The sequence below is a fragment of the Alligator sinensis genome, unplaced genomic scaffold (genome assembly GCF_000455745.1).
Source record: "Alligator sinensis unplaced genomic scaffold, ASM45574v1 scaffold651_1, whole genome shotgun sequence".
In the NCBI taxonomy this organism is placed as follows: Eukaryota; Metazoa; Chordata; order Crocodylia; family Alligatoridae; genus Alligator; species Alligator sinensis.
The window spans coordinates 780,762-803,849 of record NW_005842014.1 but is presented as its reverse complement, the minus strand read 5'-3'; the positions used below and the strand labels follow the sequence as shown (position 1 = coordinate 803,849).

Here is a 23,088-nt window from a genome sequence, read left to right as displayed (position 1 = left end):
TTCCAAAAATATCTGTTGTGTAGTATTAGCTTAATCTCAGATTTTTATCTTACTTTATTTCTTTAATGTACAGAAGTTTAGGTCTACAAGTGAATAAAAGCAGTTTTGAGTAAGCTATGTAAACAGAATTAGTGGAGTGACAAAGTCAGATCCTTTAACACCTCTTAACATGAATTTGGCTTTTCTCTCCGGGGGGAAGAAGGAGAAAGGAGAGGTGGCTTGCTCATTTTAATTTTTGTTGTTGTTCTTCTTTAGTTCTTTTTCTCTTTTATTGTAAGCTGCCCTGAGACTTTTTGGGAAGGAAGCATATAAACCTAATAAAGAAAAACCCCATTTTATCCATAAGGGTACCTGCTGAGAAATACTGAAAAAGGTATTTGGGGGTTAAATCCCAGTAAGGGTCTTCAAGGGAGGACTTTCTAATTTTCATCTGGGAGTGCCAGTTACAGACGACGGGGCTTGGCTCAGACCTATACTCATACATTTGAACTCTTTCAGGTTCAGAGCCTTGTAACTGGTTGGGGTTACTTGTAAAGAGGAAACACTCGGGAGTCTAAACGTTTAAAAGTCAGGACAGGAAGGTTTAGAAATTGCAAGTGTCCTATTTATGTTAATTCAGCACAGTGTTTAAAGACCACCCAACTCAAAGAAGAGAGCTGGCCAAAGACTTTTAAAGTCAATTTTTATTTTATTTCGGCAGAAAGGCTATAAATAAAACTAAAGGCACAAAGTGAATTCTTTATCTTTACCGTGAAGTCCTGCTAAGTGACTGCCTAAATAAACAGTCTCATAGCCCATCACAGGTGGCCTGTTTCCAGGAGTTGCATTGGGGCACCATTCCAGGAAGCACTGCATGGCACAAGGTAGCTTTGCTGCCTGCTTTAGCCTGATTAGAGAGCCGTAATGCAGGGGAAACGCACAGGAAGTTGTACCTGGTTGCTGCCACCATGGCACCCAAGTTGAGAACCAGTGAACTAGGATGCACATTTCTCTCTCAATATGCACAGAAATCCCTACTCTAGATGTTTCAAATGTTTGTCTGGAACTGATTTAGAAACCTTTCTTTTCCTCATTACAGCATTAGAAAGAGAAGGTGAAGGAGGAGGAACAAAAACTTCAGTGATTCCTGAAGTCTTTCTTTACCTGAGGTTGTTATAATGCATCTAATACAATAGCAAGCCTCAACACTGGCCTATAACAAGGCTCAGGAACCCCTTATTTAAAAAAATGTAACTCATATTGGCAACCGCAGACTTGTGGCAAACACTGTATATACAAAATACAGGATCCAGCTATTAACAGGTAACCAGAGAGTAGTCTTTAGTAGTTCTCCTCCCCAGCTCCTACTGACCATTATAAACCCTTTTATTTATTTAACTGAAAATTCCCTATTATGGAACCGCAGCCAATATAGGTACCTCATCTAATTCATAAGGTCCCAGCTGATGTTTTATTCCCAGTATCTCCCTCCAATGAAAATTCCAGACCCCCATTTATGAAGACTCAATGCCCTTCTTCATCTTCCTCCCTCTGTTTAAAATATATGCATTTTAAATCACACTGCATCTCAGGTCAAGGGAAGCCGTAACAGGCTACAGAAGAGTCAATGGCTGAACCAGTCAGGTGAAGCTGGCTGGCATTCTGGTCTAAGTTTGAGCAAAAGATTACCATAATAACTAAACATTAAGGCAAACTGCTATGCTCCATTTGGTTAAAAATGGCTCTTCTTCAGAGCTCAGGGACTGACATACCAAAAGACTACTGAGAAAGCTGTAGAGCAGTGATTCTCAACTTTTCTGGCATCCCTCGTTAGCTTCAAGGCACGCCAACTCTTAGTTTCCACGTGTTTTTTGACCATGGAAAAGTGACAGCGTTGTTCTATTGCAAAGAACTCAAAAAGCCAACTACACGTCAGAATATTTTTGGCACTATGGATTGCTATTTGAAATCTCTGTGTGTATTTTGTGAATGACTGCACACCTAACAGTGCTAACACTGCATGATTAGGCATCAGACCCCACAATGCCCCTGAAAGGATTTCAAGACTCCTGTGTGGTGTGGCACCCTGGTTGAGAATCACTGTTCTAACATAATTATACAAAACAGATTCTCTAAACAAAAATGAGGAAAACTGCAAACTTCAGAAATAATTAAGCACCAACTGTCCAGCATTTCTTGCATTTCAAGGCTAAGACAAGCCTTGAAAGTGAGTTTATAGTCTCAGAACTGCAACAGTGGGAAGGCAAAAACAGTAGCATTTCTAAAATTCAACCCTTCTACCAACACCCAAATTTGTGATGCTCACCTCTCCTATCACCTATCAAAACTATCACCTCTTTACTTCTCTATCTAAAATACTTCAGTGATGGCTCTTTCCTCTCTTGCCGTGCTATCCCTCCCACCACATGCACACACAGACAAAGAGACCCATGCAGACACCATCCACTGATTGACTGGTTGTTTCCAAATCAAGACTGCACTCCTCGCTCTCACCTTTAAGACTCTACATAGCTGTGTCCCACTTACAACTCCACTCGCATTCTCTCCTCATGTCACCTCTGCTTTGTCTCTGTCCCAAACACATTGCCATGTGCTTTCTCCTCAGCTTCCTCTTCCTGAGTGTCAAGTGCCCTCCCTCTCCTTCAAATCCCTCCTCAAAACTCACTTCTTTTGGTTCGATTTCCGTCACTAATCTCAGCTCCGGCGCTATCTGCTCCCTCTCGCGCGCCTAATTATGTTGAAGATAAAACAAAAACATGAAATAGAAAAAAATAAGTTATCTGAATACTTTGGAAATGCTTCCACAAGGGCAGTTTTCATTTCCCCAGCTTTTTCAATGTCTCCTCTCCCCCACTCCTGTTGGGTTTCTATCTAAATTTAAGAGGTCAGGCATCTCCAAGCAAGAACCTTGTCTATGCTCCATACATGGTACTATACAAACATTGTGTTTTAGGTATACTATCTTTCCACCCTCACAACTGAAATGTATGAACGTACAAGTACCAGAGCACTAAAACTGCATGCTTCGAATATTACATTTTGAAGTATCTCTTTAAAAGAGACGTCATCAATGCTAACAAATAAAATTTTAAAAAAATCACATTTCCATCTAAAAATACAGCACCTACACTTCTGTTATCAATCACCTTTAAAATTACAGTGCTCAACTTGTAAGTTTTACAGTATTTTGAGAATACTTGGTGTCAGTGTTTTCCTGGTCAGCTGTACCACCCATACACTGCTCTTAAGTACATGCTAGGAAGACCAAGAAATGAAAACAAGGCAACAGGAAAAGTTGTAAATAAAAGTGTGAGGGAATGTTATTATTATTATTATTATTTAAATAAGGGCTGCTAGTTTACCTGGGGCTAGAAAACTGATTTTTTTTTTTAAGTCAGTTATAAAGAATCCTGTTGACCGTGTCCCCTTCTCTGGTCAGCAAAGAAGCTAGAAAATAAATTATTTCTGTATCTGTGCATTGTTTTCAGAATTAGATTCTACGTGTTTCAATTTCTTAGTTTAAAATAAATAAAATAATTCCCTTTCAAATGCCATCTCTCAAGGGAATTCTTCTATATTCTTCTTGTCATAATGTTGGGATTTGAATTTAATATATAACATTAAAGATTCATTTGAGGCTGTATTTTCACAGAAATCAAAAATTAGTTGGGGGGGGGGTTGGAGGGGGTTACTTTTTGTCAAATTAAATTAGTCTTGCACACCCCAAGTTCAGCCTCAGAGATGGCATGAAATCCATACCCTTTGCGCTCAATTTTTAGAAAAACACAGGATTTATGGTGTTTGCACACATGGCGTATGATGCCAGGGCTTTTGAAAGCTACATCCCAAGCAGGCTATTTGCAACTAAGCTCATTCCTCTAAAAGCAGTCTATGGCCACAGAGTAGTATTGCAGTATGAATGGAGACAAGATGGTTGGGTGGAATAAACATGAGACTAAACAAGAGACTTCTGTGCTCTCATCCCTGGATTAGTCAAGTCACAAATGTGTTACCTCTGTCTCCCTATTTGTAAAGTGAAGTGAAAGAGTATTTACACCCCCTCCTCCCCACCAATCACTGGGGGTAGTGATAATTAGTGTCTGACATGTTGTGCAGTAGTTCATCAAAGCATACTTAGCACTGCAGAAAGAGGTTGAGTTTAAGCAGAGGATGGAGGAGAAATCTTATCTCTTCACTTTTAAACAATGCCAATTACATATACTTGTTGCCTAAGACCCCAATATTTCCTTAAGTTCTAATGTTACATTCATGATTATTATATCATGATATACAATTACTGGTAAAATAAAGGCGGGACACAAAATTTGCTTCTTAGGCCAATTTAGTTCTCCATTTCCACTGAGCATATTGAGTTATGCCTTTTTATAGTAGTAAGTTCCCAAATCCAAATAGGACATTTGAATTCTATTCTCCCACATAAAATTGGAAGCTATTAACAATATAAAAATCTGTATCTATTTTGAATATTGAGCTCATGTCCTTCAAAAAGCTGAATTGCTCATTACCAACACAACTACTCTACAAGATTATACCCCCAAGAAAGCTTCATGCATATCTAGAGATCTCTTATGGTGAATTTTTGAATTTAGAATTCAACTATTAAACTTAAATTGCATCCCTGCACCTCCCAACCCTCCTCTACTTCCTACCAGGGTCACCTGTAGAGTGGTGGCATAATGCCATAAGTAAAGGAATCTTTTCCTGACTCTGACTCCAACAGGCCTGGCAGAGCAAACCACTATGGAATGAGGTGGAAAGAGACTACCTATATAAAACTCCAACCAGCAGCAGACCACTGATACATTTCAGAAACAGATGTGCCTCTTTAGTCCCTGGGGGCCCTCTGTTGGCAGCATTGAGAAGAATATTCAGGACAGAAACAATTCAGTGAAGGGAGCATACTGCAGCCAGAAGTTTGACAGCTAGGGTGACAAATAACTCATTCTTGGTAATCACCTTCAGTGAGATATGGTGAACCAAGACAAGAAAGGCCTTAAAGTGGATGCAGCAGCAAGTCCAAAAATATTTGAGCTAAAAGATGCTTCTTAAGTGAAACAATCGGCAGAGAATTTGATTACAGACACTCTGTTAATACCCTGTGCCCTTTTTGGTAACCAACAAGAACAGTTGGGAAGACTCCTAATATCCTTACCTGCCCTTTGGCATCTTCAGGCATAGATTTGATATGCATCCTTTTTAGACACCGAATAACACCATCATAGAACTGTACAGTGAAGGTTCCTAGAATAGGATTGACACAATCAAGATGAGCAGCTATAAAGTAAAGCATCTACCTGATGACCTCCCAATCTCTACCACTTCAATCTTTAGCCTAAAGTCCTACACATGCCAAATCCCCGCTCATGTGAGTATTTTGGACTATACATCTCATTAAAACTCTTCCCTTAACAGTTATTATGATTTCTCCTTGAAGGATACAGATTCAGAACCTTGGACAGGTCAACTAACACTTTTTAAAACCAATTCTTATACATTTTCTGCATTTCCCACAGCTTGGACCATCATAAATCAGCTTTTTAATTTGATGCATACCTAAGTTCTAATGGAGTAACATAAACATTATTGTTGAGTTATTAATACAGAAGAACATTTATATCTACAAGCAAAATCAAGTCCTATTCCATTTGAATCGTACTAAAATATTTAGTATATTTCTTTAATTCTTCTTAAATTCAATACAAATGCTATCCCATTTTTAAAAATGTGCCCAAACCAGTTAACATTTTTTCCTTTTAATACTGCACAATGCTATCTCTCTCCAACAACCAAATGTCTAGCCCCGCTTTCCAAAATAATTTAGATATTTAAACATAATCAATGTAAATTCAAATATATAACATTGAGGCATGAATATTCTTCCTATTACCCTGAACAACTTATGTGTGCAAGTTCATAGAGGGTAAAAGGAAGATGAGGGAAAGTGTGGGTCTCTGAATGGGGGAAGCAATCTAGTGACAGATGATGCAGCTGAAGCACTCAGTGCATTCTTTACCTCAGTCTTTACAGGCAAGGTCGGCTCCCAGACTACTGCACCTGGCAGCACAGTTTGAGGAGGAGGTAAGCAGCCAACAGTTGCAAAAGAACAGAGTAAGAACTATTTAGAAAAGCTGGGCATGCACAAGTCCATGGGGCCAGACAGGATGCACCTGAGGGTGCTGAGGGAATTGGTCAATGAGACTACAGAGCCACTGGCCATTATCTTTCAAAACTCATGCAAATAGGGAGATGTCCCAGATGACTGGAAAAGGTCAAATATATTGCCCATCTTTAAGAACGGGAAGAAGGAGGATCTGGGGAACTACAGACCGGGCCACCTTGTTCCCTGGAAAAGCCAGGGAGTGGGTCCTCAAGGAATCCATTTCTAAGCACTTGGAGGGGAAGAAAGTGATTAGGAGCAGTCAGCATGGATTCACCAAGGGCAAGTCATGCCTGCCCAACCTGATTGTCTTCTATGAGCTGACTGGCGCTGTGGATGCAGAGAGAGTAGGGGATGCAGTACACCTTGACTTTAGCAAGGCTTTTAGTACACAAGCAAGCTAAAGAAATACAGGGTGGATGGTAAGGTGGATAGAAAACTGGCTGGATCGTCTGTCTCAAAGGGTAGTAATCAAAAGCTAAATGTCTAGTTGGCAGCCAATATCAAGTGGAGTGCCCCTGGGGTCAGTCCTGGGGCCAGTCTCTTTCAATATCTTCAATGACCTGGAAGATGGGATGGAGTGCACCCTCAGCAAGTTTGCAGATGACACCAAGCTGTGCGGATTAGTTGATATGATGGAGGGTAGGGATAGGATTCAGAGAGACCTTGACAAATTGGAAGATTGGACAATCCCATACACTCATACAGACTAGGCACTGAATGGCTAAGCAGCAGCTCCACAGAAAAGGACCTGGGGGTTACAGCGGACAATAAACTGAATATGAGCCGATAGTGTGCCCTTGTTGTCACGAAGGCTAACAGCATATTGGGCTGCATTAGGAGGAGTGCTGTCAACAGATCAAGAGAAGTAATTATTCCCCTCTATTTGGCAACAGTGAAGCCACAACTGCAGTGCTGTGTCCAGTTTTGGGCCACCCACTACAGAAAGGACACAGACTAGTTGGGGAAGAGTCCAGCAGAGGCGAACAAAAATGATGAGAGGACTGGGGAACGTGAGGAGAGGGTGGGGGAACTGTGTCTTTAGTCTGGAGAGGAGAAGAATGGAGGGAGGATTTAATGAAGAGGATAAAGTCAGACTGTTCTCAGTGGTGGCAGATGACAAAACAAGAAGCAATGGTCTGAAGTTGCATCTCAAGAGTTTAGGTTACACATGATGAAAACTCTCTCACTAGGAGGGTAGTAAAGCACTGGAACAAGCTACCCAGACAGACTGCAGAATCTCCACCATTAGAGGTTTTTAAGAACAGGGCAGACAAAACCTTGGTTGGGTTGATATAGATGAGGATGGTCCTGCTTTGAGCAAGTGGTTGGACTAGACATGGAGTGCTCAGCTTTCAGCCTGCAGGCCAAGTGTGGTCCACAGAGCCATCACACCTAGCCTGCACAACAACCCACAGGTCTGGAAATTTGGTGGCAGGGGAGTGGTGGCCATTAATATAACCACCCTCCCCCTGCCAAATTCCAAAATCCCAAGCCTGTCAGGCTGAGCCAATCCAACCAGCTGGGCAAAGTTGAGCACCACTTAACTAGATGACCTCTTGAAGTCCCTTCCAACGCTAATTTTTTATAATTCTATGGAACTCAACATGTTTCAGGGCAGGCATTCTCACTAAACCAAATGCTTCCCATTGACTAGAATAATAATGCATCTTACAATATATTTGATGTTCTAAATACCTATCCTTAAACAAAGATAGAGATATGCCATGCTTCATTTGAGTAGACCATAGTTGTGTTCATATTAAAAAAAAGAGTACTTACAGCTACAGTGCACTTATATACATACCCTCCTTGTTAATTGCTTCAATCTTGGCTGGGTAATATCGACAGTCTGTCCAACGAGCTAGCACCTCTTCTCCAGGTTTGAAGTCCTATTTAAAATAATTGTAATAGTTCATATCTTGAGCTTCAAACTTCCTCTAAAGAAACTTACATGTTACAAATTTGTCAGTAATATTTAGCTTTAGAAAGCAAATGCAATAGCTTATGCAGGAAAAGAAAGTGCTGCTTACAACAAATTCTTCATCATCTTTCAGCCCTTCTTTTCGGAGTGCTGGTCGCTCCAGGGGTCTTAATCTATTGCTGTCCCAATAAATCCACTCATCATAGCGATGACTCCAGCGTTCAAAATGGACCAACATCTTCCCTTCTTCATAGTCTATCTTCTCAATTCGAGATGGATACCTTGAACAACAAATAGAAATGTGTCAATTCACCAGCTTTTTCCAGACATGTTTAGCCTACAGAAGTTCAAATAAATATTAGTTCTCATTGAACAGCCATTTGGTACTGAAAATCAGTTTGAAATTGAAAGATGTTTTCTAAATATACATAAGTGTTAAGATGACAATATATAACTGAAAAGCTTTCTACATAAATTAAATGAGAGATTACAGTTCTATTTTATAGTACTATACATACACAAATTCAGATTTGTGTTAAATGTTACAATGTGAAAATGACTTTAATGGGCCTTTTGGATGAAAAGCTGGGAGTTTTATGCTTAGCAGAATGGTTGTGTTTTTTTGGTTTAAAGCAACACCTTCTAAGCTGCCTAATAAAGTATCCACAGAATTGCTTCATTCATTTCAGACAAATCCAAGCAATCGGGAAATCAAAAACAAACAGGGGTGCACTGATAAATATATTCTTGGCTGATACCAATAGCTGATTATTCTCACCAGGCATATTGACGGATACTGATCCAATAATCAATTTACAGGAAAGCAGTCGGGCAGCGTGGAGAACAGCACCCTGCAGGTAAGTCTGTGGAGGGGGAGGGGCACAGGAGGAGCAGATGGTAAGGAGGGAGTGAGACAGGGGCAGGGTGGTGAACGGGACCCCGGGGCCGGGGCGGGGCAGGACGGAGCTGGGGGCAGTTTGTCCAGGGGATCAACACCCCAGCGCTTAAAAATGGTGGTAAGGTGCTTGAATGAGCTTTAGTTCAAGCACCACCACCACCATTTTTAAGCTCTGGGACGCTTTTAACCAAAGCGGAGCTAAGTGGGGTGAGAGCAGAGGTGAGCTGCCTGCTGTGGGCTTGGGGCTTTTTCCCCTTCTGCCTTGGCCCCAGGAGCCACGTCCCCTGCCCATCCAGCAGCTGGAGGCACAACTCACCACCACCACTGATGCTGGACAGGCAGGGGACGTGGCACGGCCACTGCATGGCGCCTGGGGCAAAGGCAGCAGGGCAAAGAGTCCCAAGTCCACAATGGGCAGCCCGCCTTGGCCTTCTCCCTCGCCCTGCTTGGTTCTGTCCCGGTTAAGTGTCCCGCTGCTTAAAAATGGGGGTGGTGGCACTTGAACTAAAGCTCACTCAATGAGCTTTAGTTCAAGCATCCCTGCCACCATTTTTAAACGCCAGGATGCTGATCCCCTGGACAAGCCGCTCACGGCTCCATCCCACCCCCCACCCTGGCCCCAGGGTCCCATTCACTGCCCTGCCCCTGCCCCACTCCTTCCCTCACCATGGGGGTCTCGATCTGCCCCACCCCATGGCTCTTCCCCTCCACAGACTTACCTGCAGGGCACTGCTCTCCACGCCGCCTGACTGCATTCCTGGACACGTGCATGAGTGCAGCTGCAAGCACGTACGCGGTGCCTGGGGGCCCCGGTCAGAAGGCATATTATATTTATCGTTACATTATTGGCTACACCGACCAAAAAAAGCTGATAGCTGATAATGTTAGTTTTTCTTTGATCGGTGCCAATCTGATATGGCACCAATATATAGGCACACCTCTAAAAACAACTGAAGTCAATAAAGCATTCCTACTGAACCTGAGCTATTAACATACAGCTCCACTGATTTCATTGGCACTGAATGCAATATGCAGCAATTGTTTGTTCAGATTTTAGTTTTTGATTGCATAATTATCAAAACGAAGACCTCAGTGTTAAAGGAGTGGGGGTTCTACTTTTTCCTCAACCTCTGCATATACCCAAAAAACCCATTCTAAAGAGCCTCACCAGAACAAATCATAAACCTATAAAATTTAAGGTTCTGGTTACAATTTAGTAAGGATTAAAACTATCCCCTTGTTTTAGTTTTGTAAAATCTAGCTCATTCAAACTTGCAAAGATATTGCACATTTCCTATTATTAGCATCTGTGAAAGAGCATAGGGCAGTGATTTCTGGTTCTACGGACAGCTGTGTCTGTGGAACTGTTTTCCAAAATCTATTTTGCTTCAGGAAATCCCAATGGGACGAAAAGCACAAAGATCTTAAATTCATCTGGCAATTTTTATTTTTACTTGATGAAAACTGATTTGGGAATTCAGATTACCCTAGAAAGTTTTCCTTTGGGAGCTCTAGACTTCCGAAAGCTGGAGTGATTAAATCAGAGATACTTGAAGATGATAAAAACATGTACTGATAAGAAATGTCATGGTGAACAGAAGGCTGCCTATCTCCCAAGTAGGAGACTCTGTTTACTTCCCACAATGACGGACTTGCCTCAACATTAGAGGCATGACTTCAGCAATCATTTTCTACACCACCTGCCAATCCTCTAATTCAGAAATTCTGAGCTACCTGACATTGCAAGATGCATTTTCTTTTTAAAAACATACCAGTTACTGAGTAAGCAACTAGCAAATCACACATCTTGATTTTTTTTTTTAAGAACCCACCTTAATTTTAAATATTGAGAATGTTCTCCTTCCTTCCCATTCGTAAAGCTTTTTTCAGCAAAAGAGAATTGAAAGACAACTTGGCCTATCCCACCTCATTCCCATCGCTGTGCTCACTGCTGCCTGCCTCTTCAGCAGCAGCCTTGAATAAGGACCCTCAGCTCCTCCATCAGACTTGCAAAAGAGTTCCTGAGTGTGAAGAACTCTTCACCCTTGACGACATCACCCCCTCTTCTACCTCCCAGCTCCCTACTGTTCCCCAGCTTAGGGATAGCATTGGAGGAAGGAAGAGGATCCTCCGAATGCCAAAGTTTCAGTCATTTCCTGTTCTTGTGAAGGGACACAGCAGATTGAGTGCCCTTAAGTTCCCGTTGCTCCTCTGCCCTGTGAAAGGGGCTACCAGAACTGAAGGTATTTGCAAGGGATCCCCAACTCCTGCTGTTCCTCAACATCTTTTCCTTGAACCTCTGCATGGATGTAACCTCCTGGCCTCAAACTCAAACAGTAGCTTAGCTGCCGTGTTCCTGACAGAAACACTTCTGCAGACCTATGAAAAGACTGGTGAGCTCCCAGAGTAGTGCAAGAATGAGGGCCTCATGTTCCTATACGAGACAAAGTGTGACCAACAATCGACAAAGCAGTGAAACCAATTACACATGCACTGTTTTAAAAGGGCTATTTTAAAATGGACGGAGTAGGATGGGAAAGAGAAAAATTTACTTTTCTGTTTTACAAATGAGGAACGCAGCTTCAAAAATCCACTAACCCAGGGAAGGTAAAATGTTTTCCCAAGTAGCATCAACAGCTGCAGAAAGAGTTTTCTTTAAAAAAAAAGAACCCAAACAAGTTTCTAGTTAAGGTTATGTAATTAAATTTTAAAATGTTAATTAAATAAAAGTAGATACTACTTTTAAAAGTAAATACTGTCTTCCCAGGCCTGCAGACTGCAAAGCTTTGTCTTCTGTAAACTAAGCATTTCTGTAACTGCTGAAATTCAAATCAAGTAAAAAAAAGTCGTGTCCGTTTTTACTATTAGTGGGAGGCATATGAATGACTGTACAGCTTACAGGCAGTTCATTCTGCAGCTACTTGGAAAAGTTGTAAGCATTATAGAAGGCAGGCAATGGAAATACCGGATTCAACAGGGAGGAGCAGCCAGAAATGGAGGATGGAAGCAGAGGAGACATCATCCTTGCAGCAACCCAAAAGAAGAGAGCAGCATTTAGTAGCACATTATACTTGGGGTAAACCTTCCCTCCGGACAAGGGCTTCAAATTCATCAGATACCCACTAGCTAGAGGCCAGCAGAAAAAAAAAAGGGAGCTATTGAGCAGAAATCGAGGGCAAACACCAGTCTAGCAGTGTTTTTATCTGCACATCATTCTTGTAACAGCACCTCTTCTTCAGGTTATCACCCTGTGTCTGATCCACAGTTCTCTGCCTACTAGTTACCTGATATAATTTCAAAGCCCTACATACAGGTATATGCATTGGTATGAGAAGACAGAGGGAATCTGAAACTGATAAAGTACAAGGGAGACTGTGCTTTTTGGGGGAAGAAATGGAAAGAGAAAGAAAATACAAAAATTAGAAATGCAGTGGCAGAGGGCATAATGTACGGAGAGAAGGAAAAATGAAGCCCCAAAAGAAACGCCACAATGTAGCACATCAACAACAATGAAAGAATGAAGCAAGATACACAAGAGAAAAAAAAAAAAAGATGTAGCAATCATGATGGGTCTAGTACTATTCATCAAATACATTACTTGAAAATCAAAAATCATGCTATCCATTGACTATTATATTCAACAAATATGTTTTTCTACTGTGATCAACTTCTGGAATCAGATACAAAAGAAGATCATTTGTAACAGAATAGTCTGCAACCAACTTAATTCACAGCAGGTTGCTGAATTAAGAATGCTTTCAGCTGTTGGTGTGGGGTTTGTTTGTTTGTTTTTTTTTTTTTATACAGCTTTTATCAATCAGCTGAAACATAAGTGGTTTCACACAGCTGATCAGGGAAGACATGCCCTTTGACATAAAAGCTGCTGCAAACAGCTGGAATATCTCAGCAGTCCTACATAACTGTTTCCTGAATCTCTTTATATACCCAGATACTTTGCAAACCCTCATCTTCACAGGAGAGGGAGGAACCCTGCAAAGTATCTGGATCCTATGGTTCACTGCTGGAGTTATGAACCATAACATTGTGGGCAATGTTTTCTTAATAACTTACAAATGAAAATTAGAATTCAATAAAACTGTTGTGTGTTAAATTTCATTAACTTGTGCTCTCAAAACACACATATTATGCAAAACAAGTGGTAGATTGAGACACAATGACAACAAGCCCAGTTATCAAAGCCAAATTTAATCCCAGTCTTTAGGCGTAAAAAACTATTCATCCATTGAACTATCCTAGCCTACAAAATGACTGAACTGTCAAATTCAACTAACAACAACTTTTTCCCAGCTCTAACAAAAAGAGAAGATAAAAGAGATGGGTTAAATCCCCTGCAGTAAGGTTACACACTACAAAAGTGTACACATTTGAAGCCACAGAACTACGTGGTAGAGACCATTTGGGGCCTTGTGTAATTCTGAGCATGTGGCTAACATGTTCAACATTACACAAATTTGCCATTGCACATTTTGCTGCAGAGCTGTTTTCTCTAATATTCCATTTTTTGTGGGCTCTGGTAAAAAAAACTGATATGCAAGATTTTGATCTCAAGTATTTTCAAGAGAAATATAAACTCCCCTGCTGGTAACAGAAAAAAGACAGCAACAAGCATAACTTCTGCAATGTACAAAAAAATAAAACGGCACGTTACAAAAATCTTCTCTTCTACTATTTAAGCAACTTCTTTTCTTCCAGGACTCACTTCCCAATCCTTGATTAAGATTTGGAGGTCCAAATTCAGCACCGTCACAACTGATGTAGTCTAATAAAAAAATTAAATGCAGTTTCCTGCATTGTTTTATTAAAAAGCAATGTTGACGTTCCACCCAGGGCTGTACTGACAAGTGTTGACACACGGGCCACAGCTTTTCCTGTCAATAAGAGCCATGATACTTTTTGTTGCATTTAAAATAGTAAAGCAAAAAGATGGATGCATCCGCCAGACAGGATGAAACAGAAATTTCCTCAATCCTAAAACTGAATGTAAGTATGATGAAGCAGCATTATAAAAAGAAGCAAAAGATCTATTTTACATTCCCTTGACCATGTCCTGATAAACAATGGCAGAAGCATTTCTTCCAACACACGCTCTAGCACACAGTCACAACTCAAAAACAAATATCTGGCCTAATTCAAGTAACCTGAGCTAAATTAAAATAGATTTGCCAGGATTTCCCTTTATTACAGCACAAACTGAAAGGATCCAACACAGCTAAAAATGGGCTCCTGAAAATATGAATAAACAGGTTTTCTTTATACTGTTTACCTAAAACCAATCAATCTGTACTTAATAATGCCTGCATTAGCTCTATCAAACTCTACTCAGTAATGCCTACAGGTGGTAAAGTTTTGTTTTTGAGGATCTTCCCTCAAACTTTGCCACCTGCACTCTCAATATTTAAGACTGCAGCTGCATCCAGATGAGTGCAGGCATGCGTTATGTGGTGCCACAGACCCGTCTGTGGTGCCACACACCGCACATGCAGGCATTCCCCACACTGCTACTTTGCATTACCTTTCTGGGGGTCAAAAAACCCATGTCGAAAAAAAGCAGGGTGGCGTATGTGGTGGCACCATGTGCTACCCATAACCAGAGCCTGGCCAGTCGGAGCATGCTCCAGTAGCGTCATGGCTGCAGCTCCCCAGAGCCCCCAGCACAGGCTGCTGGCCCGAGCCTCCCTACCCCACCTGCGGTACCCTGTCACATGCCAGAGCACGTGGCATAAGTGTTCCTCAGAAACAAGTAGCAGTGGCACAAGGTTGGTCACTGCTACTTGCCCCTGGAGAAACAAACATCTGCACCAGCGTGGGCGCAGCCTACAAGCGTGCTAGAAACAGCATTCCCAAATCCCAAAAAATTCTATTCAAATGCCAGCCTACCTGGGGGAATTGATTAACTACAGGCAACCCCCACTTAATAGCACTAACAAAAACCATGTTATGCTATAGCACTCATTTAAAATGGATACCCGATTTCACCGAGCACTCAGCCAGTTTCGCTAAAGCATGCAGTGGAATCAGCAAGGAGGCAGCGGGGCAGGCAGGGGAAGCAGCAGTGGCAGCAGCAGCAAATGCAGCGAGTAGCAGCGAGTAGGGGGTGAGCATGAGAACAGATGGGTGGGGAGAAGCGGCAGCAAGTGCAGGGCCCATGCCCAGGGCCAGGGCCAGCGGGGCCTTGCACCCAAGGCAGGTCAGCAGGAGCGCCAGTGCCCGAGCTGGCACACAGGGCTGGAGTAGCTGATGGGTGGGCAGGCGGGGTTGGGAGAGGCAGCGGTGGTGAGAAGCAGTGAGTAGGGGGGTGAGCATGAGAGCAGGTCCCAAGCCAGTACCCAGGCCAGTGGAGGCCCAGGGCAGGGCAGCAGAAGCGCGGGTTTGGGCTGGCACATGGGGCTTGGGAGGCAATGTCGAGAAGCGGCAGTGAGAAGCAGCAGTAACTAATTATTTTTATTTATATTCATTCCTCTGGGGAAACAGGGTTTGCTTAGTGCAGTTCTGCTTAATGCTCGTTTTTTCTGGAACCAGTTAAGAGCACTAAGCAGGGGTTGTCTGTATTGTGAGCTGATGGCACGTTCCAACTTTACATATTGCTCAATTTCGTCTCTCATGTAGTAATAGTTGCATTGCGTGTAAACTACAAAAGTGTTGTAAAACTGGCAAAGACGTAAGTAAATCACATGATAAACTTATGTCCAACTGACCCCGGTCTCTCTCCAACTTACATATTCATCTTGAAGTTTCCATATCAGCATGCATCATTTCTCAAGTATAGAAGTTCTTAAATGGCTATTTTCCCCAGTATATTTACTAACCTGATATGAATGGTGTTCATTAACCAATAATTGAAAATATTTTACACTTTAGCATCATCTTCTGTCTGAGCCTCTAAAAATATCCTCTAAAATAGCGAGCTGTGTGTGTAAGGTATGGAAACAACTCCATTTAACACAGAGAAAACGAGAGGTTCAGTGGCTTTCCAGCACTCTAGCATTAGGATCATAGGAAAGTAGGACTTTCCAAGGCAGAGTCCCCAGCTAAACCATTCCAGTCAAGTGTCTGTCTAATCTGCTCTTGAAAACTTCCAAGAAGATCCAACAACCTCTCCAGGTAGTTTGTTCCAATGCTTGACTACCCTCACTGTCTGAAAGCTCCTCTTAATCTCCAACCTAAATTTCCTCAGCTACAGCCTAATGCCATTGCTCCTGGTCCTGTCCCCTACAGAAAAGCCCATCTCCATTCTCTCTGTAATCATCCTTCAGGTATGTGAAGTACTCCAAATGAGGCCTCACCAGTGCTGAACATAACAGATGAATCACTTCCCTTGATTTGCCAGTGATACTCCTTTTCATATGACCCACTATGCTGTTGGCCTTTTTTGCAACAAGAGAAAACTGTTGGCTCCTATTCAGTTTATAGTCCACTGTTACACCCAGGGCCTTCTCTGAAGTACTTGCAGCCAGTCATTCCCTACTCTGTATTTGTACATAAAGTTATTCTATCCAATTGCAGGACTTTGCATTTGTCCTTGTTGGATCTCATCTGGTTGACTGCAGACCATTTCTCCAGTCTGTATAGGTCATTCTGGAATCTAGCCCTACTCTCCAGTGTCAGGAACTTCACCCAACTTTGTGTCGTCCACAAATTTGCTGAGCATACACTCAATCCCATTGTCCGAATCATTAAAGAAGATATTAAGCCATACCAGACGCAGGACAGACCCTTGGGATACCCCATTTGATACCAGTTCCCAAATAGATATTGAGCCACTGTTGACTACTTGCTGAGTATGATGATCCAACCAGTTATGTATCCACCTTACAGTACTTTTGTCTAGTCTGTATTTCCTTAGATTGCTAATGAGAACACTGTAAGAGACTATGTCAGAGGCCTTGATAAAGTCAAGATACATCACATCCACTGCTCTCCCCATATCTACCAAGTCTGTCACTTTATCATAGAAGAAAATCAGATTGGTCAGGCATGACTCCCTTGTGGTGAATCCATTCTGGCTGTTTTTGATCACCTTGTTCTTCTCTTGGTGCATCACAACAGATTCCTTGAACACCTGCTCCCTGAGCTTTCTGGGTATCAAGATCAAGCTGACTGATCTGTAGCTCCCCAAATTTTCCTTCTTCCCTTTCTTAAAGATAGGCACTATATTTGCCCTTTTCCAGTCATACGGGATCTCACCTGACCTCCACCCATTCTCAAAGAGGCTAACCAATGGCTCCAAAATTACTTCATCCAGTTTCCTCAGTAACCTAGGATGGCAGAGCTGGTTTCTTCAGTAACCAGCCCTGCCAACTTGAAAGCATCTAGCTCCTGTAAGTAATCCCTAACCTGTTCTGCTATTACTCTAAGTCAGTGGGTCCCAACCTTTTTTTGCCACGACCCGCTGCTGGGAGCAGAGTGGAACAGCGGCCCAGGGGCAGGGGAGTTCCCGGCACGTTCGTCCTTTGTTTGCAGCACTGCCAGCATTGCCCCCATGACCCTCATTTGGGTCACAACCCGAGGTTGGGAACCGCTACTCAAGACTGTCTCCTTTCCTATCTTTGCTATCAAAAGCACTTAACTGGTAACTGTCACTATTCATGAACACCGATATAAAAAAGGCATTAAATACTTCAGCCTTCTCTGCATCATTCACAACTAGATTAGCTTTTGCACCCTGTAAGGGACCTATGGTTTCTCTAGCCTTCCTCTTTAACATACTTGTAGACTCTTTTTACTGCCTTTTATGTCTTTTACTAGTTGCATCTCAAATTGTGCCTTAGCTTTCCTTTTCTCCCTGCTTGCCCATGTGCTACACTTATATTGCTCTCTATTACTGTGACCAAGTTTACACTTTTTATAAGATTCCTGTTTGAGTTTCAACTCATTAAAGAGATTACTGTCTAGCCAGGCTGGTCCCCTGCTGCACTTCCCATTCCTCTGTCGCATCAGGATAGCTTGCTCCTGCACCTCCTGAAAGAGCAGCCAGCTTCTGTTCTGTACAGGATGAAATATCCCAAAATCAGCCCAACCCTTTTGATTACCAGTTCTATGGACTTATGGACTGACCCTGAAACCATTTTTCCTTCTCTATCTTAGAGAATGAAACTATATTGTTCTTTCCAGACCCCTCCATCTTGACAATCTTATTTTATTTGCAAGCTTCTTCAACCACTTCTATGGCCGCCTTCATCTTCTTTTAGATAGGCCAGTGCTAAACATACTTCAGGTTAGAGATTAATACAAATTTCAAAAACTAAAATGGTCCCATCACTTGAAAGCTTCATCAAGCAATGAATGGAACTGCTTCCTGTCCATGAGTGTGTCTGTCCAAAGTTTACACCCAACTTTTTGGGCTTCTCTTTGATATGGGGAAGGGGGGAAATCAATCCACAGCCCAGCCCTCTGATCTGCCCTCTTCACAGGAAAGACCATTCTTCTGATGAGCTCAAGACAGTGATCTCTTTCTACCCTACATCTACCCCACACCCTAATTATCCTCTCTCTCTATCTCCTTCGCTCCCCATTTTTTCCTGAATTCATGTTTCTATGCATGAACAAATAAACAAGTATGAATTCTTTCTGTCTCCTATTAGTGGCAATCTTCCTGACATGATAATGGGCATGAACATGGTACTCATGGAACAAGGAACGGAGAGCTGGATTCACAAGATCTTGAGAACATAGCAGTGAAGAAAGGAACATGGCATTGCTTACAAAACATCCAGAATAATTTCAAGAATTTTATATATAAATATAAACCATATTTCCTGCATCATGGAGCATGGTCCAAAACCTAATCCTGCAAACATTTATGTACTTGTAGAATCAAACTCTGAAGAAAGAGAACAGGCAAAAGAAAGGATTTTCTTTAAAAAGGCAAAAAGGTAACCCCACTGTGCATTTGCCTTTTGTAAACCTGCCCTATTTAACATAACCACTCAAGTATGTAGTAACCTGCATCTATTTTGTGTTGTATTTTCAGAAATCTTAAATTATCATCTGTTACCAAAAATTCAAACAGACTTTAGATACATTTGAACTGATAAAGTGACTTAGGTGCAGGAAAGTATTTTGGTCCAGTAACTTCCTTGTGTAACTGTACATCATGTATTTCATAAAAGGTATTCAATTTACAAGGAAACTGTTGTGGTTGTTGCCACAACAGTGGCAAAACTATGCCAACAACAAACATATTTAAATGTGATCACCAACAGTATGTTTCCTAGACCAACATAGTTAGAGACTCCCCTCTTCCCTAGCAATAGTATTAGTCAAGTGTGCTTAAAATAAATTCTTGGTTCATACCAATCAGAAATATTAACATGGTTTCAAACACTAAGAAAACAGAACCTACAATACATGTATTTGACAACAAAACATCATATAATGACCACTAAATAACCACTACCCTAATGAAAATTTAGGATGGAGTAAACTTCAGAAAGGAAGAAACACCAAGTGGTAGTGATTCTGTAGCCACGATGGTCCTGAAACTATGTGAGAGACAAAGATTTCTTAGGGTGATATCTTTTATTAGATCAACTATGCAGGTGGGATAAAGTTAGAGAAGCTTTTAAATGCAAGACATTCTTCTGCAGGATCTCCCCGAGGTCTCCTGTTGCACTTCCTACTCTTCCATCACATAGGGATAGCATGCTCCTCACTTTTAAGAGGCCCTCCTTGAAGTGCAACCAGCTTCTGTTCTGTACAGGATAATCCGGTCCTGAGAAGGAATGTCTTGTATTCGAAAACTTGTTTAACTTTACCCAACTACACAGTTGGTCCAATAAAAAATACCAACCTATTAAGTCCTTGCCTCTCCAATAATGATTTGGAAAGACTTAAACTAAGCTGCAAACTGACAGTTTTCATGCTTATCTAATATTTATTTTTAGAAATACACAATTCACGTAGGTTACGTAAAAAAAAAAAAAAAAAAAGCTTCCAAGTATGAGAATACACTTTTTCTGTGTGAAGATGAGATGGATGCACTTAGCCCCAACACAGACAGGTGACTTTTAAAAATCACCAAGCCCCTAAACACAGTTGGGCAAGTCAGGTGGAAAATAACATGTGGCCTAATAAATTAAACAAGATAGTTTCTCCATAAAGTGAACAGAAATATTAATTTTCTAAGAGTTCGTACGCATTCATTTCATTTCCAATTATACAATGTGTCTTGTACCAGGCACTGTTTCAGCTGCAAATATTTAGTACTAATTCCTGCATAGGACGCTGTCAAAACAAGTCATCTTATTATAAATAGAGCTGCAGCAAACTTTGTTTTGATATGTTTAAACTCAAGGAATCGTATTACTGCTTCTTGTATCCTATAGTTTGGGTGTTATCTTTAATCAGTTTGTCACTGATCAGGTAAAGTAAAAAAAAAAAGTTATTTTTAATGAGCCTTTTGTTACTTTTATGACAGTGTTGGCAGTCTCAAAACACCTCCATTTTTTGAACAGACAAAACCCTCACGTTTCAAAGAATCATAAGTTTAAAATGTTCCGTACTTCTACAGCACTAGGTGAGAATAGCAATGTTTAAACAATAAAAGAAAAAAAAAATTTATTTTTTTTTATTAAGTACACCCTGGTTGCTTCTAACAAAAAGGTTTCTTTTAAGCTGTTCAGATATGCCAGAGTGACAGCTCTGGAAATTTAAACTAGAGGTGCACCAATATATGATCCATATTGTATCAATAGCAATAAAAGGAAAACTGACAGTATCGGCAATCAGCTTTTTTTGGCAGATGTGGCCAATAACATCACTGATAAATGCCACGTGCTTGTGTGTTGCCACAGCATGCACACAGCTAGAAGGCAGCCTGGCAGCTTGAAGAGCAGTGTCTGGCTGGTAAGTCTGTGGGGGAGGGGCTGGGGGGAAGGGACATGGGGGAGCAGATCGAGGCCGCCATTGTGAGGGAGGGAGTAGGGCTGGGGCAGGTGCTGCCCAGCCAGGGCAAGGCACAGGATGGAGCCGCGGGCAGCTCATCCAGAGGGAGCAGGAGAGGCAGCACCTACCGCTGCATGCACCCCTGGGTGAGGTATGAGGGGCACATGCCCCCAGATCTGTGCGTGGGCTGAGGGCAGGCTGCAGGTTCGGGGCCAAGGATTGTGCTGGACTCTTTCCGGTGGGGATGCTGCAGGTGGGTGCGGAGCAGGTGGAGGCAGTGGTGCTGGGGGGGGTGGTCTATGGACCAGCTACAGCAAATTAAGGTGGCTATAACCCCCCACCCCACTGTAGTGCTGTCGCCCACTGCAGCCCGCGTGAGCACAGCCCTGGCCCAACCCCCACAGCTCCAGGGGGCATATGCCCCCCATACTTCCCCCAGGGTACACACAGCAGTACCCCCTACCCCCAGCTGTGGAGCGCCTGCCCCTGCCCCCAACCCCCCTTCCCCTCAACAGACTTACCAGCTGGATGCCAAGCTGCCAGACTGCATATCAACAATTGGATTGGTATCAGCCGACATGGCTGGTTAATAATCGGCCATCGGTATCGGCTCAAAAAATCTTTATCAGTGCACCCCTAATTTAACCCTTCTGTCCCTACAGAGTATCCCTACAGTTAACACATTAAACTGACTGACATGTAGCTCTATCACAGTCAACACAATTAGGTATTAATGCAAATTACACCACTCAGTGACATGGAAAAAGGAGGAAAACGTATACAGAAACCAGACTCTTCTGCTCCATGGCAGCAACTAGTGACTAACTGATGGAAATCAAGAAGTTTCTACACTGGACTAGACATACTGTTAGTTCAGTCTACCACAGCAATACATTCTCTTTCAAATCATGGCGATATATCCCTACATTAACACAAAATGAACGAGTTCCTTATTAGCCAAATTCTGATTACGCCCGAGGTTTCTCTTTTGATTTTCCATTTTCTCTCCAAGTAAATAGATGGCTTAACACAGGACTAAATAGTAAGTCTTCCAACTCTCCCAAAACTTGGTGTGTGACCTTGCCCAAGTTACATCTTTGATGTCTCACTTTCTCCAGCCATTAAATGCAGATGCTATTGTACTCACCTGCTTAACAAGCTATGGCAATAGACTAGTTTTCAAACAGTTACTGGGAAGGCACAGAAGTATTATTATGGAAGACTTTTGTCATGTTTTCAGTCTTACTATTTGTAAAATCTTTTTATGACTTAAAATAAAAATAAGCTAAATCCTTGTAGACTCATTGTACTTCATCACATCAGTGTATTTGATTATCTTTCACACAACACTACATGCCTAAATATTAAAAAAATAAAAGTTTTCCTTTAACTACTAAATTTACTAGATACCTTCACATGTAGAAAACTCAGGTAGGGTATAGGCAACTACCAAGTAGGCATTGACACTCATGGGGATCCACAGCAAAAAGAACTAACAAGCATTGACTTAGCCTAGTAAAACTACCATGGCCTGGAGTCCCAGGTTTGCTGACTCCACAAAACAGCTTTGGCCAGCAGCAGAAAGCAGAGCTAACATATGGCGTAAGTGATTGCAGACCAGAAACACAAGAAAAACCAAACACACTTAATATTTTCTTTCATTTGGATTTTGGAAAGAAAGTTTTGCCACTCTCTCTATCTTAGCTGATTGGTCTTAAATAACCACATTCATCAAAACTAATATGTGGACCAATGACTGACGATGATACCTTAGCTTTTAATAAAAACAAAAAGCTTTGGCTACAGACCGGTTACAGGTGATGTCAAATCATTTGACCTAAGCAAGTATCATAATTTCTTCCATACCATTTCTGCAAGTAGTCCAATGCCTCCAACCGAGCACCAATCTCGAAGGTGATCCCAGGACGATTGGGAGGTTTTTTACTCATCTTCGTAATGTCTATCCTCTTCTCCTTTTTTTTCCTACCTTTAGAGAAGAATAGTGGGATATTACAAAGAAGCAAACACTACTTAAATCGCACGCGGCATCCTAAGCAAGCACCCTGCATGACGTCTATGAAGAGATATAAACCTATCGGAGATTTACATCCGTTGGTGAATCCCGGCAGCGTGCTGAAACGGAAACCTTTGATAGACAGGACGGCGTAACAAAAAAAACCCAAC

General features: G+C 41.8%; 1 protein-coding gene across 12 annotated transcripts in view; it reads right to left on the bottom strand.

Annotated features, from left to right (window-relative positions):
- The window catches only part of PHF20L1 (PHD finger protein 20 like 1), an 81,160-nt gene extending 58,078 nt beyond the window's left edge, over positions 1–23,082 (bottom strand). For 9 of the 12 annotated variants that reach the window (XM_014519156.2, XM_014519159.2, XM_014519161.2 and 6 more), the window contains exons 1-5: positions 22,771–23,082; positions 8,212–8,383; positions 7,986–8,070; positions 5,174–5,262; positions 2,666–2,728 (exon numbers count right to left, since the gene is read on the bottom strand). In XM_014519156.2, the coding sequence (XP_014374642.1) occupies positions 2,666–2,728; positions 5,174–5,262; positions 7,986–8,070; positions 8,212–8,383; positions 22,771–22,853 (492 nt within the window). In that variant the 5' untranslated portion in view covers positions 22,854–23,082. The remainder of the gene's footprint in view (positions 1–2,665; positions 2,729–5,173; positions 5,263–7,985; positions 8,071–8,211; positions 8,384–22,770) is intronic. The other 3 variants (XM_014519158.2, XM_014519162.2, XM_025202088.1) reach the window with 1 other exon arrangement.
- Between the last annotated feature and the right edge of the window lie 6 nt (positions 23,083–23,088).